Source organism: Lates calcarifer, linkage group LG1, assembly GCF_001640805.2.
Source record: "Lates calcarifer isolate ASB-BC8 linkage group LG1, TLL_Latcal_v3, whole genome shotgun sequence".
Lineage (NCBI taxonomy): Eukaryota > Metazoa > Chordata > Actinopteri > Centropomidae > Lates > Lates calcarifer.
In genome coordinates this window covers 22411967-22437981 of record NC_066833.1, presented here as the reverse complement: position 1 = coordinate 22437981, position 26015 = coordinate 22411967, and the positions used below count along the sequence as shown (strand labels likewise).

Sequence of the window (26015 nt, the reverse complement as noted above, 5' to 3'; positions counted from 1 at the left end):
GTACTGGCGCTGTATTGGTTCAGACCTTTTTCACATTTTGACATTGTAGCACAAAAAGCACAGGTGTGATTAACATCGACAATGGCCACATCCTGTCAAGTTTTACCAGTTCCAAGGACCCGGTACTGTGAATGATGGCTCACTGGGCTTTGTTAGTGGTATTAGTTCCACCTGCTATGAAATGTCAAAATGTCCGCTGAGAAAAAGGCCTAGTAACTGACTGACATCACCTGATTCATTCATGTTTTTTATAACCATGCTGGTACCTGAATGTCCTACACTACTCATACCTCTTCCCTGTGTGCTAAGATGTAACATTCATTTTGGCTTGGTAACAGGTTCTCAGCAGAATCATTGTTGCTGCTGAGAATATTTATAGTTCCTCAAGGAACAGAGACATTTCTACAAACGTAACTGTATACCATTTCCTGTTCAATGACTTGACCAAGTGTCTCTGACTGAATTTGCAGAATTAAATGAGTTTTATTTCATTTTGAATAAATTACAGCAATAGTGCATCAGGAAGACTGAGAAGCAATCTCAAACACACTGCTTTCTTACACTTTTTGCATCTTCAGTGACGACTTTGTAGATATTAGCTATCATTTAAATTATTAGGGTAATTGTTAGGATTTGACAAATAAACCTATAGGCAGACAACTATCTGCACATGTTGTACTCAGCATGAAAATTGCCTTTTACAGGCCCAGGCTAAAGGAGGGAGCCTATGTTAACAGCAGGCTGATGTGGAAGTTGCAGCTCTCATCTCACAGGGACATTTCAGAGTTGACCTGACAGCACTGTACTCAAATCAATAATTTATGGAGACTTCAGCTGCAAGCATTCAGATATACTTTGTTTTACTTGTCTTTGTTTCCCTGAAACTAAAACAATTAACATTAACAATTAAAGAAATAAACAAAACATTTATGGATTCACATTTTATTTGTAATTAATGATATAGAGAGGAAAAAAAATATATATTATTATTTTTTCCCCTGAAAATACTGTGGCTGACTTTTGGTTACAATTGACATGGCAGTCTGACAAAATGTATCAACATAATACAAAACAAAGTGAGAACAATCGAGGCACACACATGAATTTGGAAGACTGTTGTGATGCAGCAAATTGTGGACCTTCAACTGTTACCATGGAGACGGCTGCGCGCCTCCGCTGCATGCGCTGGTGCTGTGGATGTGATTTCAATCTGCGCGCTCCCGCACTCTCCCACACAATCCCAGCACACCCGGAAAATAGCTGATGTCATGGACAGGACGGGACACGACGGATAAGGGAAATCCTCCTCTCGTAAGTGATTCAGTCTGTTTTCTTATTCGGCTGCTACAGTCGTCGTGTATGTAGCTGGACATCCAGCTGTTGTTGTGCTTTAAGGATGCGTCCGACGCTTGGTGCTGCTGCTGCTGCGCGTTAGCATGTTGGTCCTCCAGGAAGTGGAGAAAATCTCATCCTCCGGAGTAGGCCTTGATAAAAATATTGTCGTGTATTTGTTACAGAATTACGTGACCGTGCTGTCACATAACATATAGGCGTCGTTTAGGACACGTGCTTGCTCACATTTCAGGTATACATCCTTTGTTTAGCTTGTTTTTGCTCAATGTAGCACCTTAGCGCTGAATCGTTTCCATAGTAACCTTGGCTCAGTGGATGTCATTCAGTCAGGGTTATGGATATGCATTTCTTGATTGACATCCAGTTGTGTGCAGCTTGTGTTTCTGGGTGGTTGCAACAACGGTTTTAGGGTTTCACAGTTGCCCATGGAAGCCTGAGAGGCCTCCATGGGGTCAGATGTAACGGGGCCTTCCATTAGGCCCAACTGCTCTAGGTGTTGTTCTTCCAACAATCACCATGATTGATCTGAATTTTTGTGAAGGTAATGTCTATTTCATGTTGTGGACTCTTTCAGAAATGTCCTCACAACATTGCAACTGACAATGTTATGAAATCCTGCAAACAGAATTGGACCCATCTCATACTGCTGAAGGCAACATTCTAACATTCAAGTTAAATATTTTAAATTCATGATAATGCTAATTAACAACATTTAATGTTTATGTCACCAGAAATTGATTGAAATGTGTGGTGGCAAAGACAAAGATGTGGCTCATTTATTTTTCTTATGCAGTAAATTGTTAGGGCTGGATGATAAAGACACAATCAAAAGTCATACTGAGTAAAGATCCTCATCAATAATAACAACACATACGCTGCAAATAAAAATAACACAAGCAAATACAGAAACGATGCTGCAAGTAGCACAAGCGACAACAGAAGTGTTTCCAGTCATGAACCCAGCTGGAATGTGCTTGTACAGTGCTTTGTTACTTTTGAAGTTACTGAATTTAGATACTTGTTAGCGGTGTAGGAAAATGATCTAAAATGTAATTTAAAAAAAAAATATTTTAACTTTAAAAGTCACAAAGCATTAAACAACAAGCACACACTTTTTTGTGTTTGGAAGAAGCACTTCTGTTGTCATCTTTGCCATTTGCAGTGCACATCTACTGTATATGTGGTGTGTTGTGTGTATTTTGCAGAGTATGTGTTGTCTTATTGATGAGGATGTTGTCTTCATTTGCTTGTGTTTTCTTTATTTGCATGTGTTTTTAAGTCACAGTGGTCTGAACTTTCTCAGCCACCATAGCTACATATCTATTTAATGTGAGGATATGTCAGCATTTCGTTTTCAGAGCTGCTCCAGTCAATATTTTTACAGTAACAAGTCTCTGGCCATCATCTTCATCACCAAGTCCTGATGAAATATCTGGCTATCTGCTTCTTTAGCTGCTAAATGCTGCTAAACGGTCTGCCTGCCGGGGGCTGGATTCTTCAAATCTCACTCTAGGCTATGGTGTGAGAACTAAAGAACTGTACAAATGTGCTGCCCACATCTACCAAACTTTCTCTTGTCTGCTGTAATTAAGATCCTACTGCCACAGTGCACTGTTGAAGAATAAAACTTAAGCAAAGAAAGTTTGCAGCCTCCAATAAATACTCACAGTTACAATTAATCTGCCCAGTGATCGCATCCTTGAGGAACATGTCCTTTCTCTAAATGGGAAAGTAATTGCTGTCTTTGCCACCTATACTCCCACATAATAGCACTTAGACCCTGTAATTTTGTTTTCACTCTTCCTCATGTCTCCATCTGCATATGTTAAGTGTAGCAATTACACTGGGAAATTGCTTCTAACTACATGGGGTTTACAGGATCGTCCGTTTCTTTTCTTGGTAAGAGCATAAAAGGAAACAAGGGTGATACAGTTACATCTGCACCCCCATCCCTGACAAAGTGTTTTTCATCTCTTTTTTACTTTTTAAAATGGTGCACAAAGTTTTGAATTGTTCAGGTTTTGGCAAGATGTTAAATGTCAGTCAATTCAGAACATTCAAGGTCCAAGTCTTATCCTGTTTAACATGCTGATTGGGAGAGCAACTTCACTGTCATTGTTCAACAGCTTTATTTTAAGGAAAAATATAAAAACGTGTGTGATTTCATATAGCATTTCTGTTTCCAACAGGGACTAATTTGAAGTGTAGATAGAAGTCTTTTTTCCACTTTTATTGGATTTCACTTTGTGATGTTGATGACATCTACAAATTGAATCTTTTATTTTACAGCAGCTTCATTTTTCATTCTAATTACTAATCACACAATTTCCTACATGCCTGTGTAGCCATGCAGATAGTTTTAGATGTATCTGCTTAGGAATCTGTCTCTGAGATATTTTCCTCTCAGCCAGAGGAATTTAGCTTGTGGTACTCACAGCATTGAAAAAAAAAGACATTTGAATTTTTTAACAGAAACATCTCTTTGATACTCTGAGTAAGAAATCTAATCTTAATACTTTTCATAGAAACTACATTCTGTCAGTGAGATATCTTGAATAGCTATAGTAAACATTACATGTTTCTGCCATTGTATTGGGGTGGTATTATTAACCTCAAAACCTCAACCACAACTGTCTGCATGACTACATACCAGGGAGAACAAGAGAGAAAATATGTTTTTATTTAAGTTGGGTGCATAGATATGTTCTGAGGCTGCACTTAGCAGCACTTGTGAATATGTTCTCTCACCCCTCTTTACTGCTCTTATGACTGCTACCATTCACTGACCGCTGCCGCAGGACCTCCAGGCCTTTAGGACATTCTCCTTTTTGCATCTCTAGTCTCTCTCTCTGGTTGGTCCCTCCACCCCTCTGTGACCTGGGGATGAACGCACCAATGAGGAGCCTCACAGTGAGTCCCCTGGCCCTGCTCCACCCCATCTTCTTCTTCCACAACACCTCAGTCACTCACTCACCCACAGAATGTGTCGCATATATGCCTTGATGTCAGACGTGGTGGGCATTCCTGTCTCTATGAGCGTACTGTAGATGTGGGTAGTGTACTGTACACCATATAAGCCATAATGTTGACTAACTGTTGTGTGTTATTTACAGGGTATGCCTGATCGCATGTTATGTGCAGTGCTGGAGCAATTTCAGCTTTACTTTTCCCTTTGGTATGTGCGCTTTGTCTCCATTCAGAGTGTCATTTCTTCTTGTGTTCTTAAGTTGAAACTGCCTGTACAGTTTTCTTTTTCTGCATACACACATGCACACAAACATACACACAAACAGGGACATTCACAGGTTAACACCAACTCACACTGTACAGTAGGTTATACAGCTTAATCTACTGGTGCCTTGGTGTTCAATATGATGAAGATCGTGTGCGATCTTTTTCAAATGGTAAGTCAGTGGAGCTTTTCCGATGTGAATACACTTGTCCTGTGTTCCATGTGTGCTACGTTGTGTATCACGGTGGCCATTCAACAGTGCAACACATGTTTAATTTTATAGTACACACCTCTCTTCTGGCAATTCAAGTCAGGGTAGTTTACTTTGCAGGATACACATCACAGTATACCAAAGATTAATGTTATATGTAATTACACCCAGAAGCCACTATTGATACACAGTTTATTTAATACTTCAATACTATATTTACATATTCTTACATAACATAATTTTTGTACAGTTGTGAATTTTCTAAAAGTGCACTGATATTTTTGAAGTCACTTACTGTTAACGTGCCCATGTATGGCAAGTTAACTGCCTCGCCTCTGAGCTGCAATAAAGTGTATATTGAATTTATTTATTTATTATTTATCGATAGTTTCTAATCCACATGATTGGACAAAAAGTGGTACCACCACTGCCCAGACTTGGATGCAGCCAGAGTGTTCCCTTGTTCCTCAATTAGCTTTGGTCACTGTGTGGTCCACCTCCCTCTCTCTGTCAGATCCACTCTCTGTATAGCACAGCAAGCCCCAGCATGCTGAAGAGGAAGCAGAGCTCACGGGTCGAGGCCCAGCCCATGACCGACTTTGGGCCAGATGAGACCCTCGCAGACAGTGCTGACATATTCTGGATCAACAAACCAGTGAGTGTACATACTGTACATGTGTGTGTGTAGCTATATATACTAGATATTTTACATATTTTTAAAATGCATTTGCTTATGTATTTCCTTGATATTTGTTCTACAGATAGGGCAAGAACATCCAAAAAGCTGAATATAACAAAATATTACAGCACAATTTGTCATCCTTTCTTCTTTTGCCCTGTTCCTGCAGTGGGTGCACTCGCTGCTTCGGGCCTGTGCCATCATCAGTGTCATCTCAGTATGTATGAACACACCCAAGACTTTTGAGCACTACCCACCGCTGCAGTATGTGACGTTCACGCTGGACACAATGCTCATGTTCCTCTACACCGCCGAGATGATTGCCAAGATGCACATCAGAGGAATCATAAAGGTACCCACTGACAGAATCCTGAGGTATTTTTGACAGATTGTCACATGAAGCACGTTACAAAAAATCAAGTTTCAATAAGATTAAAAAAATACTGATTCAACGTGTTTGCCAACTTTCCACGGCTCAATACTGAAACATTTAATAATGAAATACGACAAAGGAAACAACAGAAAATCAAAACAGCAAATCACACTAAGAAATGAAAATGCTGTTTCAATTGTGACTTGCTGCTGAGCTGCAGCAGCTGGTACAAGGGACATGTTTTTAAGACATTTCATGAATTTGGGGCTGGTATGCCTTTCATGCGAGAGGCATGGTACACCTTGTACGGATTGCCAGTCCATCGCAGGGCCGACACATATAGACAAACAACCATTCACACTCACTGGCAATTTAGAGTCACAGATTAATCTAACTAATCTAATCTGTTTTTGGACCATGGGGGAAAGCCGGAGTACCTGGAGAGAACCCACACAGGCACAGGGAAGAACATGCAAACTCAATACAGAAAAGACCCAGGCTGGAACCCAGAACCTTCTTGCTGTGAGGCCACAGTGCTAACCACTATACCACTGTGCCGCCCATGCCTTTTAACACTATACTAAGTCATATAAAACCATTACAGTTTATTTACATGTTGGCAAAAGGCACTGGAAATTAGCCATCCATAACTATATATAGGAGATAGGAGATATGTACATGGAGACAATGAAGAGCTCATTTTCAGTTTTAACCTAACTGCTCAGCAAGTGTAAGTGGTTAAAGGAAGCCCTAATGACAACTGAAATAGTGGAGGCCATACTGACCACACTTGTCCATAATCAGTCAATAAGTCAGTAATTTTTAGATGTTTGTTTTTGCTTTTTGTGGCACTCTAGATTTTATTCACACTTTAAATTCAACCTTAGTAGTTGTATTGAGCTGTAAATTCAAGACAAATCAACACAATTCAAATTCAAGGTAGACAGATAATGTTCTAGAAGCATCCAGGAACAGACAGCTGGCAGATGAAAGGCTCATAATTACTGCCATAAAAAGTGTGGACAGCTTAATTGGCAAATCAAGGATAACAAGCAGGGAGGCACTGGAGGACACAGAATAAGAATCACCAGTGCAAGAAAAAAGCATAAAAACTGGAACATTTCATCTTCTTTCTCTTGATGTTTTGTTTAGTTGTTGAAGGCAGATAAACCCCCCTTTGCCTGTAGATTTGGAAGCCACTTTTCTGTAGATGTTACGTGTATGTCAGGTAAAATTTAGCTTCTCTAAATGACGCACATGTGAGACATTTCCAGGTTTCCAAATTTTCAATGATTTGTGCCAGAGTGGATATATTCATCTTGTCTGTTAGTATATGATTGACACTTGGAAGTTGTATTTTGTAGCGACTAGTTTTAAGTGCCTGCACAAAACAAGTGATCCACATAGTGTGGTAAAGTAATTGCATGTCTTTGTTCTTGTCAGTGTGTAATCAAACATGGTCCTTATCTGAAGAGTGTTTCAGAACACACCCTCTTATTTGCAGCCTTTCTTCCTGTGGAAGACTGACCCCCTAAGAGGTTCTTACAGACTCTCTCATTTCTGTAAGCTGTAATTAAGTATACCCATTTTGCTGGCCTTATGACATCTCAGCTTGATCACACTTCATGGGCTTAATAATTTTTGTCTTATAATGTTGCAAACACGACTATTTGAATATAGCAGCCAGTCTGTCAAATGGACACACCAATTTTGGATTCTGTTTGTTGTTTTCTTGAATATTGGTATGTTATTATTTTTTTTAACACAAAGGCTCTATCACAATAAAAGCTTTTTCTGACAGATTTTCAGAAGGTGATGGTTGGCACTTGATATGGGCAATTTTCAGAACTGTAAAGACTAGTATTATTAAAGCCTTAAAACATCACATGATGTTTTGCAGTTGGTAGAATACATAAGCTTTTGTCAGCAACATGCTTGATTAAGACAATATTATACTCAGTTATTAATTCACAGTAATTTTTTCTCACAGTTGGTGTCTCCTTCTTTTCTGTTACTCTCTGCAGGGGGATAACTCCTATGTGAAGGATCGCTGGTGTATGTTTGATGGATTCATGGTGTTTTTCATCTGGGTGTCCTTGGTACTACAGGTACATTGCAACATTTACTATTACTAATATAGTTTCTTTGAATTTTATTGCCATTTTCTTTCCTGCAAGGGCTTTATTGTAGCAGCTGATTTTTACTTCTTGACAACCTATTTCTTTTCTCAGGTGTTTGAAATAGCAGAGCTTGTGGATCAGATGTCTCCATGGGGAATGTTGAGAATCCCCCGAGCACTCATTATGATCCGGGCCTTCAGGATTTACTTCCGCTTCGAGCTTCCTCGCTCTCGCATCACCAACATTCTGAAGTACAGTACTGTCATTAGCATTTCTCTTTTATGTGGTCAACTGCAATTAATGGATAATTGTAAATGTATAAATCTGTCACTGACGAATGCCTTTTCGTCACGCTTCTGCTTTGCAGGCGATCCGGGGAACAGATCTGGAGCGTATCCATCTTCTTGCTGTTTTTCCTCCTGCTCTATGGAATTCTGGGTGTTCAGATGTTTGGAACGTTCAACCATCACTGCGTTACTAACGACACAGAGAAAGAGTAAAAAAAACAACAACTTTTTATTGAGTATTTGGATAGCTCTTTTGTTGTTTCCACAGAGCAGTATTTCTGTTAATAAGTGTGAAGTAGTTTTGAGAAAATACAGGACCAATACATACTCCATACTGTGTGCACAAGAGCACAGTGAAACATTAGTCAATGCGGATCTACTGTAAACAGACATACATGAACTTTATGCATCCAGCCAGACATATAATCTTTGCATTACAGGCTATTAAAGCTAAAAATCTACATTTGAGCCAAACATTAATAGCCTATGAATATAAATTCTTGATAATAGATATACAGGCTTACTCACCAGCATTTTTTCTTCAGGTTTTGTGCTTGCATGTTACAGTATATTACTTGTGGCTTCAGGAAATTGGTTAGCAGAGGTGGCAAAGCTTGTTCTACAGTCTGCTGGTGTGAAATGTAGAAAAGACCATGGCTTTGATCCTGGATGCTGGGCAGTAATATTATATATACTTTTGGGCTCTTCTATCGCCATTTCTTTGCTTACCTTTGCTTATAGTGTACCCATTTGTTTGTTTTGGCATCAGTTGAGATTATACAGTCATGCACTTTAATTAGCACTCTGTAGCATTCCTCACGTTATCAGCTGCATTGTTTGACATGCAACAAATTGCAGTTTCTGTGACTTTAAAATCCATTCAATTCTATAACCAAATCCATATCATGAAAAATATCTGCATGAGCATCGTGATACTGCCCATCTCTACCTTCACAATCCAACCAGAGATGGGACGTTATTGAGAGGCCAAAGGAGGCAGAGCTTTGGCAATTTAGTCCTCTTTAAAATAATCATTTTATGAGGATGAATCTACCTATTGATAATACAAAATAAGACTTGATGGTGAATCTCTTATGTTAAGTTTGTAGACCAGATGTTGAGGAGATGTGTCCTCTTTTGAATAGCCTTCCACTGCACAGTGCCATGGTTGTATGGATCAGCCTGATGAGTCAGTAACTATCACCTGCTGACCTGAGCCTGACACATCCTGACAGAATCACATCGTTTGTGATCCTTTTGGTGTGACTGCCTAAGCAGTAGCCTCACACATTAAATTGGCTTGTTTTTTTTTTTTTAATGTGGTGCAGCACTTCCTCAAAACCTTCTTTCCACGTCCAGTGTTCAAAAGCTGTTTTGTTCAGGGTTTGGTCCGTTTTTTTTTTAATTACATTAATTTAGCAGATTTGAAGGAAGAGCTCATTGCTAGAGAACATTATGTTTGAGATTGGTGCTCAGCATATTTTTGCAGCAGGAAACAGGAAAACAGGAAACTTGTGGGCGGACAGGGACGCAACAATGGGGAAGATGTGGGATTGTGGATGTGATACACATGTTGCTGCACAAGTGGAGTATTGTGGAAACAAAACATGGCGGAAGCAACCATCATGGTTAAAGCCCCAGGCTACGGGGGGAGCCAGCGCTAATTATAACAATTAAAATTTCCTGCATCGTCCAGCCTTTGTATTAAGCTCATTCCTGCTCAACAGCTACCTCATCCATCTCTCCTTACTGATGCGTGCCTAAGCACCCGAGGGACATTGCGTGTATTGACCATTAGTAGCAGGAAAGATAGCACAGGACATCACATTCATAGCTCTGACGTCTCTCTCTAACAACAATCTGAAAGTGGCGTGACAGCTGCACATCTAATTTGTTTGCTGCTGTACTCCTTTTCCTAAATCCCTTATATATATTTGCTTCTAATGGGGGTATTTTAGAAATATGTCACTCAGGGACTGATGTGTCTAATCTCTATCTGCCATATGCCCTTGGCACAAAGTCAAAGCTCCCTTGCTTTGCACACACAAGGGATTTGATGGAAAATGGGAAAAAAATAGAAGGGCAGACATTTTCTGATATGGATATTAGATGAAAATGGTTTTGGATTTGTGAACAAAGTAGCACCTCCTCTTCTGGAAGTCAGAATTTCTGCAATTGTCCTCATCACTCCTAGGGAGCTGAATATCACGCATTAGTTGTGTTTTGTAAATAAATTTTCTTTAAAGCTACATTGTGATGGTTGTTGTTTGTATGTTTTAGGGTTACTCTAAATCAAAAATCAAATCAATCAATCAAATCTATATTCTTTTTTTAAATTATTGAATGTATTAACCATTTTGAACCAATTAATGTAAAATCGACATTTTAAATGGTGTAGAAAAGTGTTAGCATGTTCTGTTATGTGCAGAACTCTGCGCTTCTGTGGATTTAGTGTCATCGAGATGTAGCTGAGGTGAGCAGAGGCTGTTGACAGGACCTCGCATTGTCAATGTCGCTTTCCAAATGAATCTTTATTTGATCAAATTACAGATTCAGAAAACTAATCACGAATATTTTCTTATCATAAATATGTTTTGTTTTCATTTGACTCGCCTAATGATTAATATCACGTTATTACTGGACATTTGGTCTCACATATGAGGATTCATTTATCTTCCCTTTGTCATCAGGAAAAGTGATTTCTTTGATAAGACACGATGGGATTATTCAGCCCAGTATAATTAGGTTTATTGGGATTCACCACTATGCCTCTGATTGCCCTTTGTGATAGTGCAATAAATTATCCCTTCTGATCTCATACCCCTTAATAAATAATTTGGATGAGTGTCTGGGCAGGCAATTTGAAGGCATTAATTTTCATTAGAGAAATCAAGCAGCTCCTGGAATAACACCTGTGACTAAAAGACAGGGAAAAGAGAGACAGGGCACAGTGTCTGTGCACTATGAATGTGTGTGATTGTTACCCTTTGCAAACATATACAGCAATTCAGTAATGTTTTTTTTTTTTCTTTTGGCCAGTAATGTGACATGGAACAGCTTGGCCATCCCAGACACCCATTGTTCCCCTGATGGAGAAGGGTACCAGTGTCCCTCATGGCTTCAAATGCGTGGACCTGGAAGAGCTGGGCCTCAGCCGACAGGAGCTTGGTTACAGTGGCTTCAATGAGCTAGGTATAAACTATACATATACTAACTGTACACATTCAGCAATGTATTCAAACACATACATGCAAAGATAAGCATTCACAAACTTGCATTCCACATGCATTTTTTATACAATTTTACAGTTTACATTTAATGTAGAGGCCAACAGAAAATGAACATCTGGGTAGACTAAAGTTCTGCTACCAGTGCTAAATTTTTAAACTATTAACTTGTTGAAATCCTTTACATATCTGTTGGAAGTCATTAGTTGTTAATTAGGTTTTACTTTTTACCTGTAGATCTTCAATATATTATGCTAAGAAATGTTTAAGAATGACCTTGTGTGAGAAAGTGAGAATTAAAGTAGTGCATATACCCTTGGTATGAATCTGTGCCATCCAGCAGCATTTGGCATTCTTATCAGCTGAATGATGCCCAAATCCAGTGTCACTGCACACCTAATCTCTAGATAGCCATGAAGGAGACCGAGAGCTTCATGCTTAGACATTATATACTGGAATATGACTCATTCAATGCAATATATAACCTAAATGTATGGCATTAAGTGTATCGTAGAAAAACACTGATTTTATTGTTATGGACAGTCTTATTTATAGGAATGATTCTCACTTCCTAAAAGGATTCACATGTACTATTTTTATTCACATCCATGTGGAAGGAATGAGTGGTTCCCCAAAATCCAATAACTGTGGTATGTCAGTAACTATTTCTAGGTCTGAGACCCAGAGGCACCAACTCAGAACTGTTAATTACTTAATAGTTTATCTGGGAGTTTCAGACTGATGTTACTGATCTGCTGATGAGCTGTCTGTCAGTTGCACCTTACAGCTGCTGCTCACCAGTCCAAAGGTGATGTGATGCAATTCAGGGAGTTTGTTTATATAGAGAAATGCTCACTAATCTGTTTGTCTTTTTTTGAATGGCAAAAGGACACAGTCCTCTCTCATTCTTTTCAAACATTAAACTGATGAGGAATGTTGTTTCTTTCCCAATGAAGTCATCTTTGGCTGAGTGTTAGGCAGCTCATTTGCAGAGAGTACGTTAATCAGAAAACAGCCGAGAGTTTCACTTTGTAGTTTGGCCAACTCACAGACTTTACATTTATTAACTTCATCTGACCAAATTTGTCAGTGACAGTGACAAAGACATGCATTAAAGAACAGTTCATCAGATTAATGAGTCTGCTACACACTTATCACAAGATTCTAAGTCTTGTCATTATAAAGAGGAGAGCTATGAGGATACAGAGGCTCTGTATTTTTCATCCTGTAAGTTGTCAGAATGTACATTCATTATAGATAAAAAGAGAAACTCAAGGTATTGTCTTTTTTTGGATTACCTCCTTTGAGGGGAGCTATGATAATTGGTGTGAGGTTCACAGACATCACAGTGTTCAGCAAAAGACCAATACTGACACTTTCAGTAATAGTCTCTGTTTTTCTTCTGACCGTTCATCTCTCTGATTCTCATGTCTGTCTGTTTAGGTACAAGTATCTTCACTGTGTATGAGGCTGCGTCACAGGAGGGTTGGGTGTTCCTCATGTACAGAGCCATTGACAGTTTCCCCCGCTGGCGCTCCTACTTCTACTTCATAACTCTTATTTTCTTCCTGGCATGGCTTGTCAAGGTTAGAGCCAGGTCTCTTTCTACTGCACTTTTCATAATACTTTGAGCTGTCACGGCACGGCAGCTGGGGATAGTTGAACACCAAGAGGACTTGGTTAATTGACGTAACCTAATCTTTCACCTACAGACAGAATTATTTCCCCTTGTTAGTAGACTGTTCTCTGGCTAATGAGAGAATGAATGTCACGGTGAGAGGAAGTCAAGAGACGGACCTGCACTTGGTCATGTGGTTTTAATTGTCCATCCCTCCTCTACAGAATGTGTTCATTGCCGTCATCATCGAGACATTTGCTGAAATCAGAGTGCAGTTTCAGCAGATGTGGGGGTCAAGGAGCAGTACCACCTCTACTGCTACAACACAGGTACAACTATCACACTCAGACTCACAAGCTGACAAAGTAGTGCCACAAAATATCCACCTTGATAACTTTACATGGTGCTTAAATCTCATTTAATTCTGAAACATTCTTGAATGCAGACTTTCCTTAAAGCTGGTTGTCTTGGTACAGAGTGCAAAAAATCTGTGGATTCATCAAAGTCCAGCTCATCAAAGTTGCATGATGAATTTAGGAGAATCAAAGGGATGAACACAAACAGACTTTGACAGGAATGGCTTTCTTAAGGGTTGCAACAGTGTATGGTCATCAACAAATACTTCCAGTTACGTTACAATTGGCCACCTGGTTGTCAGAGTATGAAATATCAAATCTGCTTTATTAGAAAACAGGACAGATAAAATGTTTTTATTTATTTCAATTTTAAGTTTAGGCAGATTTGTTCGGCCAAGTGATAAGTGGCCACTCAGGTGGCAGGTGTAAATTTGGGATGTGAATTTGGATTTTAAACAGCTAGAATGAGAGTCAGCGTCTTCAATTCTGAGGCCATGGCATTTTGCCTATAAATGGTGGAGCTGGAGGTAATGGCAGTAGAGGCTGACCTCAAAAGGTGCTTTGCGTTATTTTCCTCTAGTTTTTTCATCACTGCCTTTAAATTCTTGTGAGATCAGACCGTAGAGGGACATACACTTACAGAGAAATGCTGATTAATACTGACAGATATGAAGGGCCAACAAGACATTTAGTCTCATGAAGATGTGATGAAAACAATGATTAAAAAGTTGACACCTCACCAGTATTTAGTCCAGACAGCAACCATGTTAGTGATCAGCGCTGCCTTGACATTTCAGCACATTTTCAGCTTTAACTGTTTAGCTGTTTTAAATATGTCCTTTTAGGTATTAGAGGAGTTACTCTGGTCTTGATTAAGGCTCATTTTTCTCTTGAGGTGACTTCCACAATGGCAGTAGACTACACTGGATTGAGGAAGAGGATTGGGAAGTGGGTTTGAAGCAGATAAAATCAAGAGGGAGAGAAAGAATTTTGCAGTGTATGATTTATGATTGGGAGGATAAGGATGATAAATCAGAGCTTTTATTTGTTTCATAGCTGAATGTCTTTAGAATTCACCAAAAATGTATAATACCACATAGGTGTTGCATGTTTGTCAGTAGCCAATTAAAACACTAATTAATACAACAATAGATAATAAATATGCATGGTGCATGCATGGATCTGTATTTGTGTTTTGTTGACTGAAAAGAAAACCCATCATTGGCCTGTCACTGAAGCATATCTGTAGTCATATGTTTGGATTGGATTTGTGAAGAATCCAAACTCCCTTTTAAACAAATTACATTTTTAATCATAATGGAGTTGGTCTGACAAGCAGTCAGCTATTTTCAGTGCTATTATTCCCTCAGTATTTAAATGATATGTCTTGGAAATTCATGAAACTAATACCTCTATTATTTCAATCATGATGGAAAACAGGCTTGTGCTTCCTGCATGCACACGCTGCTATGACCTTGAAAACAATAAGCCTTTCTTGCCATTATCAAAATTAATTGTAATGACATCGTCATGCCCCAATCTTTATCTTAGAGGGGGGAAAAGTAATTAGCTGTGGTGTAACACTTAACTGTCAATCACTAAGGCTGAAACAATATGCTTCCTTCTTGGTGTTCCCTAGAGACGGAGGCTGGCATAAGGTGGCCCAGGGAGACACAAGCCATGTCACACTCTCCATTCCTTGACTTTGCTGAGCTGTCTCCAGATTATTCAGGCTTTTAATAGAGATTAGGCTGTAAGGACTTAATTGTTGATAAAGTGACAATGGATTAATCCACTTTTGTTTCACAGGATCAGGTTTTTTCTTTCGTATTTTGATGAGTGCAGTTATAATTAGGGGCTTGAACGAGATGCAGGGTTACACTGAAGTCTACATTTGCTTTTCTGAAGTTGAATGATATCAGCCCTGTGTGTTTGACATCCTGGTTGTAGATACTATTCTCTTTGCTATGTTTTATTAAAAGACAAGGCTGAAACAAAGGGGGAGAAAGGTATGTAGTTAAAGAGTAGAATAATTGATGAGACAAGGTGGTTCAAGGATTTCTGTTTGGGAGAAGCAAGCAGCTGCTTTTCGTGTGTGATGCAACTTAAAGTTAGGATTTTTTAGAAACTTCAACAACCATTTTAACTAAGTTCTCACAGGAGCCTTGAATGTAATCCTCATCATTTCAGAAACAATTAATGACATCATCATCATTTATAAAAAATCTTGCTTATTGTTTCCACCAACCAGTTCACCAAATACAACATTTATATTGGACTATGCTGTAGAATCTGGATTATGTGGACTTCAGTGGCAATGATCTGTTTTTTTTAATAGTTAGCTTTAGTCTTGTTAGTAGTCTCGGTCAGTATTTTGTGCAAACAAAAGATCTCCTGCCTTTTTTTCTTCCACCATCAGCAAGTCCAAGTTCATCCCCAGATGATGAATCCTAATAACTTGGGTGCTTCTAGCGCTAGCATGAGATTGGCATGTTGTTTTGAGTGACATTTCTGAACAACTGTTGGATAGATTGCCATTATACAGTATTTGATGTGCATGAGGTGAATGACATGTGATGATGTTTTTGCACTCATGTTTAAGAAGTCAAATTGTAGATATTCATGGATGTGCCAGCTGCCTTGTGAGTTCGAAAGCCTATGCTGAGATATTGGTTTGTTTTTTATTTCTAGTGTTAGGTCCTGAGGCCTACATACTGCATTTAGTATCTTGTTGTTTTTGTGTGGGTACAATTCTGTGTGTATGATGCCTTCAGCTTTTTTTGTGGCCACAGATGTTTTATGAAGATGTAGCCAAAGGGTAGATGTGTGTGTTTGAGCTTCGTCCAGTACTTTGAATGGTGTGCAAGTTTTATTTTTTTTCTTTTTTGTGTGTGTGTCTGTGTGTGTGTGTGTGTGTGCTCTGCTCCTCATGTGGTGTCCTTGTGCCACAGATGTTCCACGAAGACGCTGCTGGAGGATGGCAGCTTGTAGCTGTGGACGTCAACAAACCACATGGCCGAGCGCCTGCCTGCCTCCAGGTAAACACACCACATAATTAATATGCTGCTGATGCTGTCGGTGTTGTCTTTCTCTCTTCCACACACACACACACACACACACACACACACACACACACAGAATTCTGTGGAAATATGTTCAGCTTCTTTGAAAGATGACACCTGAACATACATAATTTTAATCTTGCTTGCGTGGTGTGTGTGTATGTGTGTGCCAGTCGGTACCTCTCTTGATGTTGAAATGCGTCGTATTAATAGAGAATCAGTAAACCTTATCCATTTAACAAATGCCACATATGCACTCAGTATCACCTCATTGTTTTCACATTTGTCTGTTCTTCAGTGGCTGTGTCAAATGACTAAGTGATGGGATTTTAAATGAGGGGTGGCCCGTGTTTGATGTGTAGAGGTGCACTAATGATGTCGCTCCAGTGATAGATGAGTTTTAAATGACGTCTACATGATGGACACCACTGTTGCCTTGTGGTCGGTGTGATCCAAATGGTTGGGCTTTAAAGATAAGCTGAAAGCAGCGGGTGCTGCTTACAGCTGGCCCACTGTTGATAGCGTTGTGGTGTAAAAGGCTGGGCCCTTGCTGTGAGAGACTGCCAATAGAGTCTACGGCTATGAGAGGGAGGATTGCTGTCAACAAGTTCTTGTGGAGAAAATGCTGTTCCAGAGCTGAGCTTGAAGGAGGCACACACACAAACGGAGCGAGGAAGAGAACACAAATAAAAATAGAGAAATGGGGTAGGGAAGATGGGAAGAAATGAGAGAGAAAGGAGAGAACGTGAAATATGCAGTATTCCCATTAAAGCAGCATGTCCCCCAGAGCCTCATCATCAGTTGGAGGAAAGATTTAGATAGAGGGATAACCAGAGGGATAAACACGGCTGACTTCCCTCTGAGCCCTGTGCTCCATTACATGGAACAACCAAAGACTGCTTCATCTGCTGCTTTCGCTCATACCAAAATAGCTATTATTGTCTTCCTGGGCCAACAAGAAGACCATGTCTGGCAGTAGAATGAAGGGTTAACAGAGTGACTGAAAGCGGTGCCACTTCCATTTTAATGGAACTGTTGCATTGCCAAAGTGGTGGTCCTAACACAGGCAAAACAATGCAAGAATGTCTGGCAGAAAATTTGAACCTGTCTTAACTTTTGCTGCAAAATGACATAATCCAGCTATGCATTGTGTTACATTCATATTCCTGGTGGATTACTCTGTAATATACATTACAGAATTCTGTGAAGAAAGGATAGCCATCATGGTAATAGAGTTATAGCGTTAGGAAATCTGCTTGAAAACATTGTGCAGTGTTTTGGCACCTTTGAACTCATGGGTTATCAGTCAAACTAGATTTCTTACTGGTACCTTTAGTTACACAGCCACACCAACCCTTGCATGTTTTTTCAACACGGCGCTATGTGAAGTCTGAACAATGCCTTAAGCATGCAGACTCTTGGGCTGACTTCCTGTGAGATGGCCCGAGTTGCACAGTATTTTAATGGGTCAGAATGCAGGACAGCTCACACCTCCATCACATGGATCGTTTCAGCTCTGGGAAATGGCCCAGAAATTGTGATAGATGTCTCCTGTCAAAAAGAGCCTGATACACGAAAAGAACCATAGAACAAGAGAAATGTGGAAAGGAATAATCATCTTACTGTTCATTCTTCATAATGATATCAGGGGGGAGTATATTTTATTGTAAGACCAGTGTTACACAAGACATTCATTGCAATGCTCTGCCAGGGCTACAAGGTTGCAGAGTGGGGGTATGTAGGTATGTAAATGTGGAAAAAAATAGAACAAATCTGGCAGAATGGTTAAAGGAAGCAGCAGATCTCTGTATTGAACTGGGTGTGTGACTTGTAGGTTAAGTGCAAGCACCCTTCAAATTTTGTTGGGTTATTGACAGTATGTCAAATGAACGTTGGTGGTGTTCATACAAAAAAAGTTTTTGTTTTTCACTTTGTGTGGATTCTACCATTTCACTCAATGATTAGAGCAGTGTTTGTGTTTTCAATTAGCTATTCCTACAACACCATTAGAGACAACTACTGTATGGTTAAGGTTAGGGAAAGATTGGAGCCATGGCAAACAAACTCAGGTTAAGATATTTTGAATGGATGTATATATTATGTCAGATACAATGCAGTCTTCTGGGCAGATTAAAAGTGGACAAGTTAAACATTCGGTTAAGGTTGGGAAAAGATCAATGTCTTAGTCACATACTGAAATAACAGATGTCACTAGATTTCACAAACCAAAGATCCATCCATCCATTATCTATACTGCTTATTCGTTAAGGGTCACAGGGGGGCTGGAAGCCTATCCCAGCTGTCATTGGGCGAGAGGTGGGGTACACCCTATACGGATTGCCAGCAGGGCCAACACATATAGACAAACAGCCAATCACACTCACATTCACACCTACGGGCAATTTAGAGTGATCAATTAACCTAAGCTGCATGTCTTGCATGACTGTGGGAAGAAGCCAGAGTACCTGGAGAGAACCCACACAGGCATAGGGAAAACACGCAAACTCCACAAAGAAAAGCCCTGGGCCCGAACCAGGGCTTGAACCTGGAACCTTCTTGCTGTGAGGCGCCAGTGCTAACCACTGCACACCCTGCCACCAAAGCCAAAGATCTATAAAGATACTTTATTCCCTTTATATCACTGATTGCTTTCCCTTCTGATGTTAGTATTCGTGCTTATACTTGTGAGTGCTCAGTCTAAGCAGGAACATCTCGCTGCATGAACTACAAATAGGAGCACTGTGTATAGCAATATGTTTGAGTAAGTAAACATACACATGCACAGCAGACTACCAAACTATGTTGCAAAAGGTTTCTATGAATATTTTTTCTTTGGTGTGTGTGTGTGTGTGTTGCAAAAAATGATGGAATCCATTATTCACTAGCTGACCACAGCAGCTGGTCTCTATTAAGGATAAAAAAAAATCCTGACTTTAAACAGCCACCTTTCAGGCTTAAAGAGGATGAGTATTTGACACTAAAATCCAGATTGAGTTTGAAGTGTCACTTTAAATGCTTTGTTGTTATTTAAATTTCTGCCTACTTGAGCGTTTAAAGTGTCAAGCATGAGGCAAATAATAATCACGTAGTGTAAAAGTTGAATAGCACTGAGAGTGACTTTGACATGCATCATACATTGGTTAATTTCAAAAGTTATCCATTGTTTTCAGTTGTCAGTCACACGCTGACAGCATTTTGTGGCATGTCAAGCCATCAAACCACACTGAAAATGTTTAGATTTCTTTTTTTTTGCTGGTGTCAGGAAACTGCAAGATCTAACCCAGCTGTTCAAATCAAACCGTAAAGGCCAGACCACAGAGAGGAGTTTTAAGTAAGGCAGTGTTTTTAGTTTCTGCAGATTTGTGTTGGAAAATGTTCCCTCCATCTAATCCACAAACATTAAAAGGTGAGAAAACATTATAATGTTTTGATGTTTCCGTATTAAAAAAACAAACAAACAAACAAAAAAAAAAACAACTAAACTTTTGTTTTTTAAATGCTATAGTATATTTATCTCCATATGTTGAACTAAATAAACATAAAAGCATTTATTCAGTGTAAAGGTTACTTGAAGAAAATGATACAGGGCATTGACCAGATTATAGTGGATTTCCAAACTGGAGTGCCATAGGAAAACTGTGTATGTAGATAATGTTGTGTAGAGCAGTACATGCCTGTTTGTCTGTGTATGTGAGTAGCAGTGAAGGACTGAATGGGTTATATTGTTTTTTTTTCTCCTTTTCTTTGACATTGTCATAGGTGGTGTGATAGGCCATGACATATTATGGCAGTATCATTTATGATTAATGATGAATGTCCCCTGGTCTCTTTCTCTAAAGCCTCACCAAACACCTTATTTCATTGCTTTTTCACCCATATCAGAAAGGAGCAGTGCTAGCTGAGTAGACAGGTAGAGTGAAGACAGGCAGTAGAGATCCAGCCTGAGGGCCATCTGCGTTTGCAGGGGAAGTGAAGTGTGAGTTTCTGTTCTGCTCTGCCTGGCTCCAGAGTAATTGGCCATCAAATGATTAAAATGTTTCAAGGCTGGCAGGTGGGCACTATCTACAGACAGGCGGCCTGTGTGTGTCCTCCTGTTTGTCTCCTGTTAGCTCACCCATACCTGTCGGACTGTCTTTTAAACCACCTGTACGTGTTTGGTCAGGCCTTTGTGTGTGTCACTGTCAGGCCTGTCGATCTGCCTGCTGACGTCTGTCCATTTGTGCATGTGCGTATGTGTCAGTGTGGGTCTGTCTGGGTCCAACGGTCTGCAGCAGTTGGAGATAACACATAATTGATTAACCACCTGCTCTTTTTGGAGCTAGAGAGGAAAGCTTCCTCTCCAGAGGGGCTACGAACCAAAATAGCCCTCAAAGCAGGGGCTCCTCTTTCCTTTCCCACTCTGACAGTTGTTTTTTTTAATGTTTTTACTTAGCTCTTAGCTCTTACAGTAATAATCCCCAACATAGTCTTAATTTTGATTTTGACAGCATCTTTCATTCCAAAGCATCACTGTTTTGGCGTTTTCCCTGAAATTACTTGTCAGTAAGTGTGGCCAGTATTTGACAACTTTATTTGATTTGATTTTTCTGCAGGTGATGCTTTGGCTTTTGCTGCTCATGAGATCTATTAGAGGTAATCTTGTAACTGCTGCCAATTGCAGAATAAAACAGAATACCATTACCATGAATATCACCAGAGTTCACTAATAAGTTTTATCTGTCAGCCTGAACTCACCAGCAAGCTCATTCTGGCCACTTATTTGCTTTCCTGCTGAGAGTTATGAAAAAATCAATACCACTCTCATATCTGTGCATTAAATATGAAGCTAGATATAGTTAGATATGAAGATATGTTTATATAATGTGTCATTTATTTCACCATAGCGTATCTGTATTCCATTGATTGCTCTGTAACTGTTTATAGTACAGACATTATTTTTAAGGTTCTTTCCGCGCTTTCCTGGGTTTCTCAGTTTTGCTCTCATGGTAGCAGTATAGACCAGCGGAGGTTAATGAAGCATCCTGTTTCTTTCCCCACAGACCTGGTCTACTAATTAGCCCCTGGTGCCCCACCATGCCATAATTACACTGCAGACTGGAGCTTTGACTGCTATAAGCAAAAATAGAAGGTGACACTTTATACAGGTGTTCCCTACTGGATTAAAAAAACAGGTATTTGAAATGCTACATAAACTAACAAAAAAAAAAAATCAAGGTATAGAGTTTCATTTTGAGAATTATCAAAACGCCTTAAAATGACCTCAAAAAAAGGTCATTTTTGAGGGAAGGTAAGCCATGATAAATGATACCTACTTCTAGTAATCCAGGAGGGTCATGTGATTAATTTAGCATTGCCTCTTTGGCAATGAGCAGCTAGTGCTGGTTACTTGCCCTGTCTGAGCCCTCTGTCCACAGAGCTAAATACAGAGTGATGGATAACCCAGCAGCCCACTGGGGGGTACTGAAGTCCAATGAATGGAACACCTTTTTGACCTCTACCTCCCAAGCCAGAGGTCATTGATTCCCTGGAAACCTACTTTTCCTCCTGCCACGGATCTTTGCCCTCTGGATCTTCCCAGTAACACCACTCGTATCATTTTAAGCTCTCACACATATACACACGACGTGTCAAGGTTAAGGTCAGTTTGTCTCCGTGTGGAAGGAGTGGGAGGGCATAAAGAAAAAGGAAATTGGCTGGAGAGAGAAAAAAAAAATTACAGGAGAGGAGGAAACGAATCACAGTGAGAATATTATTATAGATGGCGACAGATATACGTGTATGATGCACAACAAAATCACCTGCAAGAGGAGAGCGAACAATATGTGACCAGTCCTGCATTCTTAGACAGAACAGGATGGACTGGATCAGATTGTTTATTCAGTCTAGACAGCAATCACCCAGATGCACATATAGTGATATATGCTGAAATGAAATAAAGCAAATGTCTAGAAGGAAGAGACAGACAGGAAATGGACGCAGGGGTGGCAAAGCACAGCAGATATTATTAAGAGTAGGAGGGTGCAGACAGGCAGACCATCATGGTTTATTAAGACCTGTTTTCTAGCCAGGGACATGAGTCAGACTGCTCTAGTCAAGGCCATAATAAGTGAAGGCGCTCCCATTTTGTTAGATCCCCGACCCAGCAAGATTTTACACACCCACTCCTTCAGCCAAAAGCTTTCGATTAAAATAACTCTGTGTTGATATCAAACGTAGCCATAAGTTAACTACTCACCAGTTTGGCAGTAGATTTCTGAATTAGGATGCCTGTTCGACATCTTTTCATTCAGAGTTGTACATGATACAGTAAGAAAAAAAAAGAGCCTGTGTAGAACTCTGGTTGTCATCATTTGTTTATTTGTTGTCAACAAATGCCAGTACAGAGAGTGAAGAGATAAGTCAAGTGAAGCAGTGTGTAATCCCACTCAGTTTCTTCTTAATCTCAGTAAACAGGAGAGAGAAAACTGTAGCAGGACTTTGTGCCAGAACATGGCCCAGTCTGTTGGTGACAATTCCTGTGTGAATACCGTTATATCCTGCCAGCTATGTGCACATGTGCTACACTCGTCTCATGTACCAGTGGAAAGAGCATTTGTCCTCCTTGGCAGTCTGAGTGAACAGACGGAGCATGAGGAAGCAGTCATTTGTCTGTCAATCTGCCTCTCTGTCTTGGTTGTGTTACAGTTGGATCTGTTGGAAATGCTCCAGCTATGATGCATATACCCCCATTCTTCAGATGATTAGTATTCTTATCAGCAACAGATCATATTGGGACATCTTTTAAGGGCCCAGCTGAAAGTTGTCTCACTTCTTCTATGAGAATGCACACAATGTCACATAGACCAGACAGCTTTTAGTGTGAGACTTTGCTGTACTGTTCAAATTGATATGGCACACATTTGGTGATAAAGAGCACATGTTCCTTGATGAAAAGAGAAATAGATGATTATTTCCTCTTATTTTTCATGTTGTTGTTTTTTTTTTTTTTTTTTTTTTTCAGGAAAGCTCACCCAGTGTATTATTTCCCCAAATACCAATTTACATGCCACCTCAAATGACGTCTTTTTTATCTATAACACTATTTGCAGATATAATTTCTATCATGAACACTCTGTTGCAGTAAAGAAAATAAGAGCTGAGTACATGCTATATTTTGCAGAATATACTGTGTCATGTATTAGAAATTAATCTTTGCTATGTTATCAGACAGAATGATGCCAGTGCCCCCTGGCTAAATGCCAATACCACAACTTAATGTGTGGCTTACACGACTTGACTTAGGTATCTCTCTCTCTCTCTCTCTCTCTCTCTCTCTCTCTCTCTCTCCTCTCTCTCTCTCTCTCTCTCTCTCTCTCTCTCTCTTCTCTCTCTCTCTCTGTCTGTGTGGGTGTGGGTGTGGGTGTGTGTTCATGCCTGTGGCAAAGTGAGCACCTGGTATTTCAAAGACCCAGCCAGAGGCAACACAAATAAATAGCATCCATCAAACAAGTGGGAAAGGATTTCAGAGACACACAAGCAAAAAAACATCAAACAGCAGGGGGAGAGCCATCTTGTCCCACACTTGATGCTGTTAAATTGATTCTGACATCTTGACGCCCTATATGGTGCATCAGTGCCATCAGCTGCATTGGGCAAACAAGGCCAACTTGCCTTGAGAGCGATGTGGAGCATGTTATCTGGTGAAGTTCACCCCATCTTTAGCCATTTTGGAAAAGAAGGGGGGAATGTGAGGTAAAGATTAAAAGGTTATTTTGTGGGAGAGCTGAATGGACAGACTGTATCTCCATATGACAGAGGCTACAAATGTCAGCTCTCCAGCTTTTCTTAGCAGTGTGATTCCCAACAGCTGACAGAGAATATGGGCAAAGTCAAGACCTTGAGAAAATCAGCCGTTTCATACGCACAAGCATGTACTTTCTGTTCTCTGTCAGTCTGCCTCTGTCTCTCTCGCCTGCTCCCTTGTGTGCGTGCACACACATGCACGCACGGACACACACACACACACACACACACACACACACACACACACACAAGCTCCACTCAGCCAAAAACACCCATGGGGGAGAGCGTCTGGTTGCTGGAAATGTCAAACTGCTTTGTCACGTCCAATCTCAGTCAGGGAGCCTAACCACTGTGTGTGGAGAGTGGGCATGTGTGTATGTTCTGCAAAAACACCCAAGGCTAGAAGTTCAGTTGGTCTTAAAGTAATGGCTTTAATTCACATTAGTGACGTAAACTAATGTGGTGTTTAATAAAAAAACAATCTAGTAAACTAATCGAGACAAATCGAGATAGAGACAGAGACAGAGACAAATCGATATGACAAAATAAGAGCAGAAAATAAAATTGTAAAACATAAAAACAAAGTTATATGATCAAAAGGCTTTCCCCTTCTGAGTTTTGTTAATTGAAGAAGAGAGAAGACTGTATTTAGACCATCAGGAAGATGGAGTAATACCAGTAAAGTTATTGTTGAAACACAGACCTGCATTTGATTATATGCCAGTCAGATCCTGGTTTCATATTGTGGTTGCTCTGTAAGATAGAATTAACATAAATAGCGTTTAGCACATGTTGTATCCATTTGCATGTATGTACAGAATTGTAATTGTAATTACACTTTTAATCCAGGATTACGACCAAACTGTTATTGTAATCATAACCTAAAGCTAGAATGGTAACCCTAACACAAAGTCTTGACCCTCAAGACTTGGTTGAGGGTTTCTGTTTCTTCAAACACCCTTTTAAAGAGGTGACAACTGGCTAGCAGTGCTTACTCTATAAGAGTGCCATATCTTAACGTCTAAAACCAGCAAGACTTTCTGCTTTAATTACATTATAGTTAGTTTGTAATCACCCTTCAAAAGACCCAAATTAATGTTGCCTTATCTGTTGCCACTTTCACTACAGAAACAATGTTTGACAATGCCTTCCAACCCCATTACAAATAACTCCTTGGTTAAGGTTAGAAAAAGACTGTGGTTTGCATTAAAAGAAAACCGACACAGACAGGTAGGAGATGAGATGCCGACAGTGGTCTCCCATGTCAAAATCACAGGCTTTGTGGAAGAAAGCATCCACTCTGACCTCCTTCCAATAGCATTTAGCAGTGTTATTACAAGAATGCTACTTCTGCCCTTGTTTTTAACTGACAGCAGTCATTATTTTCATGACCATAAGAGCCCCTTTCAAGTACATGTAAGCATATTTCATTTTAAGTGTTTAACAGCTGTCATTTTTGTGGTGGGGACAGTCTTTCTAAAACTCTGGTCTCTCTCCTTGGCACTTAGTAGGATCATTATTATCATGTAATTTTCCCCTAAGTTCAGTTAGATTATTTTATCTACTAATTCCATCATCACTTGTTTTCAAAACACCAAACACAATAGCAGATCAGGCCTTGTAGACTTTAAAGAGTTTGTACCGTAAGTGTATTTGTGTGTAGGAGGGTGGATGGCAGTGGTCCCATTTTCCTGTGGCGAATTTGATCTTTCCAG

At 39.8% G+C, this 26015-nt stretch overlaps 1 protein-coding gene across 1 annotated transcript in view; it reads left to right on the top strand.

The window, feature by feature from the left end:
- The first annotated feature begins 1204 nt into the window (after window positions 1–1204).
- The window catches only part of nalcn (sodium leak channel, non-selective), a 64040-nt gene continuing 39229 nt past the window's right edge, over window positions 1205–26015 (top strand). The window contains 12 exon segments of the mRNA XM_051072415.1: window positions 1205–1311; window positions 4194–4263; window positions 5311–5451; window positions 5645–5827; window positions 7873–7956; window positions 8080–8219; window positions 8336–8464; window positions 11295–11370; window positions 11372–11447; window positions 12926–13068; window positions 13325–13429; window positions 16408–16494. Coding sequence (XP_050928372.1) covers window positions 4237–4263; window positions 5311–5451; window positions 5645–5827; window positions 7873–7956; window positions 8080–8219; window positions 8336–8464; window positions 11295–11370; window positions 11372–11447; window positions 12926–13068; window positions 13325–13429; window positions 16408–16494 — 1191 coding nt within the window. The 5' untranslated portion in view covers window positions 1205–1311; window positions 4194–4236.